Consider the following 9,939-nt stretch of genomic DNA (forward strand, 5'->3'; position numbering starts at 1 on the left):
ACAGAGGCTCTGAGCTCATTTGGAATTCGCCGACATGCCCAGCTGCGGTTGAAACGAGCGCGCCTTCATGGGTCTCGTTCTTTAAACAGTAAAAAGCACCTCCGGCTACAGAAACGCGGGATATCTCCGCCGATAATTCCACCTATCGTGGTCAGCCTGCTTTTAAGGAAACTTCACCATTTTCTTGGAAGCGATTCTCCAGCAGTCCTGTCTTGTTTCTTTGTGCCAGTGATCTGCAATGAAACTTGAAGGCGAGTAATCTTCAAAGCCACCAATGTGCTGGCACGTTTTCGCCGAAGGGACATCGAATTTGTCCTTACCGAAACGACGGTATAGCGAAGTTCGGTACTATTTGGCTTTGATATACCTCATGCAGGTAATGCCCTGCTAGTTAATCAGCCGAAGTAAAGCATTCGAGCCGCTTCTGAGGTAATTCTATTCACATATATATTATTTACTACGTTGCTGATTTTAAAGTTTCGGAAACCCTCGATAAACTGGTATACATGACGAAGATTTTCCTTCGAATTAAACGGCGCAGTTTTCATAATAAATTCCTAATTGTGACGTAAATAGTAAATAATGGAGGAGCCCGTTATCAAGACCGCACCAAAGAGAAGAAATCTTGGACACTACAGCCCCATAAATTTCCCATTCAACCTTCTTTCTTTTTTCCAAATTCATGTGTGTGACTGTTTATTTGGTTTACATTCCAGGACAACTAAGATCTCTACAATTATCAGTATATGGCCTACAAAACAAAACTCACGCATTCTTCCTCTCATCTGCAGATTTCTGAGTGTACGCAGTGTCGCTCCGGCAAGTTAGTTCCTCGTCGTTCCTGTTGACCATGGCAAAGTAAGAAAAATAGTATTGAAACGATAGTACAAGTGTTTATCATCACGAGTAGGCATCCGTTTCATTCACTTTTACCGCATAAATACTGACATCGTTCATGATTATGTGCGCCTTGCATAGTCAAATACCTAAAACCACACATCCGCTTCAAGAAAACACCTATAGTGCAACAGTGTTTTTGTGGGTGGGAGCCTCAGAAACAACTTCCTTATTTACGCCACTAAGATATCGTTAAAGCCTGTAATTTGCTCTCACTGTCCTATGTAACGAGAAAGACTTGAATAGATGCAAAGGATAAGGGTTAAGTAAAGAAGAATGTTTTGCACTTAGGCTCGCATTACGGGACGATTCTATTTCAATTGTACTTTCATCTTCGCGCTCCGCTATTTGTCCAAGCACCACTGATCAGCCGGTCATGAATTGGGGATGATAAAAAAGCAAAATAACAAAGGGAACATACTCCTTATCTTACAGCGCCATCATCTCCATAACCTATATCAGGACACCCGCTGTCTGATCTCGCACTCATTTGTCATCATCTAATACAGAAGGGATATATACAGAACACTAACTTGCAACTTCTCTTGCTTTATCTTAGGAAGCACATTTACCCCCGTATGCAGAGATGCAACTTAAGTCGAAGCACCTGCTTGACTTGATTTAGATGACGCCAGGCGTTAACGTGCCCAAAGACGCTCACTGCGTTTTCTTCGGCGCGTTCCCGATAGGCGTCACTCAAATCAAGTCAAGCATGGGCTTCAACTTAAGTTGCATTTCTGCATACGGGGGTTAGAGTATACATAACTCCCAGAATTCAATTTACACCTAGCGCATAGCCCACTGCGGTTATGCGCTAGGTGTTGCCCAGTGACTACGGCGTTGAGCTGCTGAGCCCGAGGTCGGCTGGTTCAGTTCAGATCGTGGCGACCGCATTCTGGTAGGGGTGGTTGCAAAAAGCTTTAGTGTACCGTGCATTAGGTGCACGTTAATAGAACCTCAGGTAGTCTAAATTATTATGGAGCCCCTCACTACAGCATGCCTCGTACTCAGATCGTGGTTGTGGCACATAATAAAAACCCAGAAGATTTACCTTGCACAGAAACACATTTTCCGTCTCAAGAAGAAATGAAAGCTGCTTGCCACCACTTCCATCTTTCTTCTCGACAAGAAAAAGAAATATGCTTCTGTGCAAGGTCTAAAGGTGTACACTGTTTTCCTTGTTCTTCTTAGATTATAAATGTGCTCCCATTGACAAACGAAGACCAGTTGGAAGTCGGCGCTATGTATGCTTTTTCTCAGTTCGGCCTTCCTCTTACAGCACTGTTGCTATAGATTATAATCAATAACAAGCTAGCTCAAAATTTCCACCACATTAAAGCAATAATTTGCATTAGAGAAACAGAGACGCCCCACCGTTTCAACAGGTAACATTTTGCACACCCTGGAGCAGTACGATTCAATGTGTGTGTGTGTTTTTCTTTTTTTGCTCTTTTTCACTGCTGCATTTTCTTAATGTTCACGCTTTTGTTACATATTGATCTCTTTAAGTTATTCTAACTTGATTGGTTCTTCAATCTCGTCCTCATGTACTGACGCACATTTTAGTTTACAGTTGTACAACACAATAGTTAGGGTCGTCAGCCGTGCCTCTGATGAGCACCAGGATTCATTAGCGTGCTGCTGATCTTGCCGCACAGTGTGGAGTCACACACGCACAAGGGGCTTGGTTGTTCTGTCGCCGCGGCGCTTGTTATTCTTCAGGAATTCTCAGCGCACTCCGAAATAGTCTTTTGTTGATACAAGCAGCCGGCCTGGAAGACCTCTGCTCGGAGACGGGCGCAGTATACACATGACATACGGCAAGCAGCCGAACATATACTTCTGACCTCTCGCAAATTGCGTTCAGAAGCGAAAGAAAGTGCCATGCTATTTTTAACCCGCGCGTACCATGCACAGATGACTCATCGCCAAGGGAACCTGAGAGAAAAACACCAAAGTTAAATGCGTTTATTGTACTGGGTGCAGTGCATTGTGTATTGGGCTATACTTGCAGACAACTTTCTGTGGCTATGAAGGGAAAGCTACGGGCGTTGAGTTTCTCACTATAACACCTAGAGGGAACTCTGGCGCCACCGTCTATGGGAGTTTTCTGAGGGGCGCTGTGCCATCATGGGAATGACGGTATATGTGTCTGCGAGGCTTGCGTTGGCTGGTGTTGTAAGAGGCTTCGTCTAAAACGTGCATATGGCTACACAAATAATGCGTTCTTAAAGTAAAATCTTCATAAAATGTTTCTATTCTCGCATATTACATCTTTACTCACTTACAATGCATGACGAAGGGGAGAAATACGAGAACAGACGTCAAACTGTTTCAAAGCGAGCGCGAATCTTGCCGTCTGTCCCCCAACTTTAGCGGCCCGCTGACACTTTTTACGTATAATATAATTGTACATGCAATAACAAGTTTTCATAGTTGAACAAAACAAGTTTTTGTGTAATAACAAAGCTAAAACAGCTTTTACGTGCTGTTTTAGTAGAAAATTAATCATTGTGACAGACGGAACGGTGCTTGGTAGGTGCTTGCCTGGCTCTCAGAACGATGCCAATCCGAAGTCACAATATACCGGCATTCCCATGGATACCACAGCGCAGCAGCGCCAGATTTTCCTCTACGTAATATAGTGAGAAACTCTATGGCTACGGGCATGTGGCTACTGCGCGTGTGTTACGCCACCAAGTAGTCCGGCAGCGTTTTACAGTGCTTTTGGTTGCTCGGAACGGACGCTGAATAGACGCAGCTTTCACGTACCTCGATTTCGCGTTTCCCCAGACGCGGATGGGAAAAGCCGCAAAGTACGTAAACTTTTATACTCAGTGGTGTGTTCTGTCTTATTTAACTGTTGCTAAAAAGGAGTTTATGATTTGTTATGTCCAGGCTAAACTGACGTGGACTGAGACACGGCATCTTTTCAAGAGCGCTGTCACTTCTGCGCTCTTCGCATCTGTAGCTTTCCCGTCATAGCCACAGAAAATTGTCCGCGAGTATAGGGTTATGCACGAAAATACGTATTTCTTATCAATTTGTTAAAGTGGGGCCCATATTTAAAAAAAAATCTCTTCCGTTAAATTTTTCCTAAGAGCCAATATCTTCGAACTAGTACAAAAGGTAGCCGACCAACGTCGAGTACACTCACGAGCAAAAAGCTTTGCGAGTTCGGCCCCAGATGTGCATCTCTACAATATGGAGGAAGAATATACTTACTTTAGCTATGCGTGCGGCACTGATTTACAGTTTACCTCGATAATAGTTACTTTCTCGACTTCCACAATTAGTCCTTCTCTATCTCTTTCTTTTCTTTTCTCACTTGACCATCGGTAGGTCTAAGTATTATTTTATTGCGTTTTCAATAATTATCAGAGCACCGTCTTCCATAAAGAATGAACAGGCGCCATGCTTGTATGATAGTTTTTAAGGCTTTCAACCATGTCCAGCGCTTTCATGAGATTAAAACACGTTGGCGGGCTAGTCGGTTAGAATCCATAATACAGTGTTTAAGCGCGACTGAACGAGTACGTAGAAAGAAACAGATACACAGAGACAAGATTTTCATGCGTCAAGATTATCGGGAAATAATTTCATCAGCTGGATGGCAAAACAATGTTTGATCAGCCTTTGTTAAATGTTGCAGCTTCTAAAAGTGTCTTCCTCGAAGGCAGAAAATTTTGCGATGTTTACGTACGCACACATTTCCACCACGGTAATATTTCTCAAAAATGTTCTTGTTCCTTTAGGCTCCACTACGTAACGCGCAGAACAAACAATCACATTTCAAAATTCTTCTTTCCTCTGGCGCGTGCTTTCAAGCGTATGAAAAACAAACTACATTGTTTGTTCAAATTTTTGCTATCGTCTAATCACGAGTCACGGTGCGTGGCCATCGCTGTCTTCGTGATCAGACTAGGGGCTGTGCTTTGTAACGGGTCTTTTTATTTTCCGCTCTTCTTTCTCTTCGCCACTGGATCAAATGACACCGCGTCCATGTCATCGCCAACGTCTTCCACCCATCAGAGCTATTTGTATCAGCGATTGGAATCAGATCGAAGGAACCCTTTCAAAATACCACCATATAGCTTCATTATTGGAACGTCTTTCATAACACATCAAGTTATAATCCTGGGACCATCGAAATATGTATTGTTTGTAGAGAAGAAGCCTACGGCCAAATAGTTATTAACATATAAAATTTCATTGAAATAAATCCTCTCCCACTCCCATTACTTACCCCACTGACTGCACCAAGGAGAACATTGTCAGGAGTTTATACCTTTACAAAGGCCATGCTTTCCCAGTTTGTGATATGTTATCAAAGAAAGCTTGATTAATTCTACGTTGAAATTGAAGAGCTTCAGAATTGTAAATTAAAATTAGCATCATCAAAATCATAATAAAAGTAATTATTATGAGTTCAAATTTTTTTACGAATAATGTACTTGCAGAAGATTAGTACCTGCAGAGTAAACAATGCTTCTTGCTAGCAGTTTCCTCTTTTGTGCAAGTCTCAGAATAAAAAGGAAAGTATGATCCGCAACTTGATACAAGTGTGCTATCTTTTTGTCACTCTTAATATGCTGCAGAACGGAGTCAACACGCTTCTTCCCACTGGTCGTGCCCTATATTCTTCGAACACGTTCACGCTCATTGTTTAATGGAACGCACGCAGTCAAAAGTACATCACAACATGAAGGCCTGGCTGCTGCAATCACCAAGCCCAAAGTTATCAGCCTTGCAGCCCACTTGGCTCGAGAGTTCATAGTCCTTTGTTCTGTTCCGATTATTACCGTAAAAGCAATTAACCTCCCCGTCGGCGCCAGCGTAGGGGTCAGGAACGCGCTCGCGGGCTCTGCCCAACAGGTCCAGGCCGGGCATGCCTGGGGAGCGGAGCTGGCCTAATGGCTGAGAAGTGCAGGCGTAGTATATGCGAAAGCGTGCCTACGCTCATAGAAACCGTTCGCGAAGCTCTTTTGCAGGGACGAGTTAATACAGCACACACTTATACTTTAATGCTTGCTTTGCGAAATATACGAGCTCGCGCCACAGCCCAACTATACCGCGACGAAGCAGGGCAGCCCAAGTATGTGACAATAAAAGAAGAAGGACTTTATTCAGAAATCCCGACGATACCATCAGTCATGTCTGCTCTTCCCTTATAGCGCTTTAGTAGATGATCATGAACGCCGAGCATGGTCTCAGCGCTCTTAATCCCCGGAGTATACAGGCTTCCATGCGTGCACTTGAAAGGGGAGTGAATAAAAGACTCGTCCCCCCTCTTCTAAGACGAAATTTCTGGGCGCGCGATAGGAGCCCTTCTCTCTGAAATTAGGCCAAAGAAGATCTACGGCGAGAAGTTCGCTTATGGGCCACGTGTTAATCCCAAATATAAGGCGAAACGTAGTGAGTCTTGTGTTGTCCTGCTTCATTGTCATGTATCACGTTTATGTGGAGCTAGTCGCTGTAACATGGTTGAAAAAGCTGTGTAAGAAATACTTGGTACAGGTTGTTTTTTTTTCTTTAGTTTAAACTAGATCTGTATTACAAGAAGCTGTATGGTTGGTGACATGCGACTGAAGGCGTAGAAGCAGCATTCCTTCAGCTACATATGAGCGATGAGGATATCTCGCAAAATCAGGGACTGTAAACAAAAATTGCTTTAAAGTATGGGTAATTATCTAGTAGATGCCCATCCCCATACGAAAGCCGTCCAGTGCATGTTTTTTCATCGCGGCTAAGTATGCCATACAATCAGTATAATGGAAGGGAAATTTATAATTTTGTCCGAAACACACTGAATATTTTGTTTGATAATTGTTCGTGCGAGAATGCAGAAAAGCTAAGTGAATGGCGTTGGCATTTTAGAACAACCTTCTGGCGCGTAGGCTCTTGTTAAAAGAAATAAGTGATGCACCCCTCTTTTATTGTGATAATTTATTAAATAAGGGTTACCTTTTTCTTTTTCTACAAAAGGCAGTAAACTTCATGTATGGCTAGCAGAACGAAACCATTTCTTTTTGGAAGAAAAAGGCAAAATTAACTCTTACTAGATATGTCTCCCTTACACGTCAGATGACACCAGCTGAAACGAGAGGGCATAGTTGCCGGCGACAAAAAAAGGTGCAATACGTATAATTTTCTTTGCTTTGCATTTACTTCTAAATCAATTTAGGTAATTTTAGTTTTAAATAAATAGCTTCAATTTACCTATTGTTCCGATGAATGCAGAGCGCAGTTCTGGTGAACGCAGTTTTACCGCATGTTCACCACCGATAACGGACGTGCCCTCACACGTCTCCAATAAATGTTAAGAACAACAGAAATTGGCGTATGTCAAGTGACTAGATTTGAAATATTTCTAAACAAAGCACTGCATGTAAAGTTGAGATATCTTTTTCATTTTTCGGTTATTTTTATTTCGCTACAAAAGCGCCACAGCACTTATTCCAGATGTTTTTTACTAGCCTGCATACAGCAAGCAAGCCGTTATACGCCCGCGTGGCTGGAACTATGGTAAGTAATGGGTTAAAGAAATAACTGAGAAAATATAGATGGCACAAATATGAGCCCATTTATGCGCAGCCGTCGCGATTATGTCTCCACGAATTTTGTGGACGAGACCTAAGAATCAATGGACCATCAAAATAGGAAAGGTCAACGAGAACACCAGTTATTACGCAGAGGAAAGAGTCGCTAGGGTTCTCTTGAGCTATATCGCGGATTTATGGGTGCAAGAAGTTCAATAATTCGTAAGCTTGAAGGAGGGGCTGGGCTTGTTGGTAAAACATGGCTCAAAGCTCTGATCAAGAGCCCAAAGGCACCAGAGGGGACAAAAAAGTGAACGCATTGCAGAACTTCCAACTATTTATTTTCTTACCAGAAAGCATTGCCTAATATACTATAATAACACATAAGCACGACAGTCAAGTGCGGAACAGAAGTTTATAAAGCCGTGCAGAAATAGTCAACGTTGTGATAACTTGACGTAACTAATCTTCTGAAATTTCTGAAAATAACATAAATTGTTCGAAGATCCGATCTCTTCTGTCCGCTCTGGTGTCCTTGCGCCGTTATAAAAACGTTAAGTTTAAGACATCCCCATACATATTAAAGAACGAATATGGTTTAATACGAAACTATAAATGTCAGTTGTTGTCGGGAGCCTACAAGCAGTTGAGCAACTTATGATGTGGCATTCCGCCTTTTAACTCAGTGACACAGATATATATATATATATATATATATATATATATATATATATATATATATATATATATATATATATATATATATATATATATATATATGTGTGTGTGTGTGTGTGTGTGTGTGTGTGTGTGTGTGTGTGTGTGTGTGTGTGTGTGTGTGTGTGTGTGTGTGTGTGTGTGTGTATAATTAATAATATAAATATAATATAATATATTTAGGAAGGCAGTCAACAAGAAAAGAGGCCCTAACCATCTTGCAGCAAAGGGTGCTAAGAAATAAAGCCCCTACCAGTGCACTGTGCAAGTGAGGGCAAATGGATCTGCACACCTTCTTTTCCACAGTCAAGACACATCTACCGCCCGTGGCGATAATCCGATGGACGTTATTACAAGAAAATTCCTTTGTCTGCACCATGCTAGAAACGTCTGAGGCGCGATCAGTAATATTATGCTCATTGTCGAGCCTTCTGCAGTGCTTTAGCAAGCACAGAAGGAAAGTGTAAGCCAGCACCAAAGCAACGAAAAACGTTGAACTTACTTCTAGCGTTACGTGCCACCTGTTGCATGAGCGTTTCGAGGTTTAGGCTCGGATCCTCTTCGTCAAACTTCTGGTGAAACATTTGCCCACCCCCGAGAGCGTTGAAAACAGCAGCCAGGTTGAAGAAGCAGTCCGAGTGGCCCTTGGTGCGCTCGCGGAACTCGTGGAAGAGGAACGCGACCACCTGCCAGCCGAAGCGACGCAGCGTCTCGATGAAAAGCTGCCCCACTTGGGTGAAGGAGCCGTTCATGCGAGTCAGCAGGCGGTAGTTTGGGTGCTTCATGTCGAAGTTGTCGTTCTGGCCGGAAGACGTGAGCACGGGCAGGTCCCACTCGGCGCTGTAGCGCGCCACTGGTGCCAGCACGTACGAGCACGTCGGCCCCAGGAAAACGTCCACCTTGCCAGCGATGTAGTGGTCGAACGCCAGTAGCGGCCCGTGCGACGACGAACAGTTGGTGTTGTTGTAGTTGACCACGAGCGTGAGGTTTCTGCTGTGCTGTAGATAATCGACGGCTACCATCACCGCGGGAACGACCTTGTGCAACGAGTAAGGAAACATGTCGTCATCCGGCGCGAGCACCAAGATCTCGGGCGGACGGTGTGGCCCTTTCAGCTTCAGCGCCTCCTCCCTCGTTTCTAGCGCAGCTCCGGGCAAAGAAATTTTGCTGTGCTGAAGCACCTGACACAAAGCACTGGGGAAGGTGAGCGAGATAAGAAGAATAAGAAACGTGCGAGCGGTTTGGCCCGTCCTGCGGACGGGCGCTCCGGGTTGCGACGTCATGTTCCTTTGAGGCAATCGTTAGCCACAGGTGGACAGCGGCTGCGGCGGAAGTGTTTCCACGCGGAGTGGCATGCTTCGCACTTGGGAAGAGCGCCGCGCGGAACGCGACTGCTCAGCGGCACCGGGGCTGCTGTCAGCGGTGGCTGTGGCCTCAGAGTCCGCGCTTCGAACATCGAGCCGCGCGCTCGCTTTGGCAGCCGCCGCGGCGGTGTGGAGAGTGGCGCCACGCCGCGGGCCCGGGGCCAGGCTCGCACGATTTCTGTTTGATGCAAGTTTAAAGGCGCTCGCTGCGTTGCCGCTCTTCTTCCGACGTTCTTTCTGTCCGTAAAGTTTTGATTGCTCGCGAAGCGCTCCCAAACTAACAAGTGTCTTGCCCCTTCCAGCTTCTTCTCTTTTTGTTAAACAATTGATAACCATCATCACTCTCACCACACCTGTAGTGGCGTTGTACCATTGCTCAACCTGTTCAAGGATAAACGCCGTGAGAAGGCTGTAGGTTCGTC

General features: G+C 44.3%; 1 protein-coding gene across 1 annotated transcript in view; it reads right to left on the minus strand.

The window, feature by feature from the left end:
- Nucleotides 1-9,717, minus strand: part of LOC135902177 (atrial natriuretic peptide receptor 1-like) — a 243,877-nt gene extending 234,160 nt beyond the window's left edge. Inside the window, exon 1 of the mRNA XM_065432127.1 lies at nucleotides 8,656-9,717. Coding sequence (XP_065288199.1) covers nucleotides 8,656-9,436 — 781 coding nt within the window. The 5' untranslated portion in view covers nucleotides 9,437-9,717. The remainder of the gene's footprint in view (nucleotides 1-8,655) is intronic.
- Between the last annotated feature and the right edge of the window lie 222 nt (nucleotides 9,718-9,939).

Source organism: Dermacentor albipictus, chromosome 4 (assembly GCF_038994185.2).
Source record: "Dermacentor albipictus isolate Rhodes 1998 colony chromosome 4, USDA_Dalb.pri_finalv2, whole genome shotgun sequence".
Lineage (NCBI taxonomy): Eukaryota > Metazoa > Arthropoda > Arachnida > Ixodida > Ixodidae > Dermacentor > Dermacentor albipictus.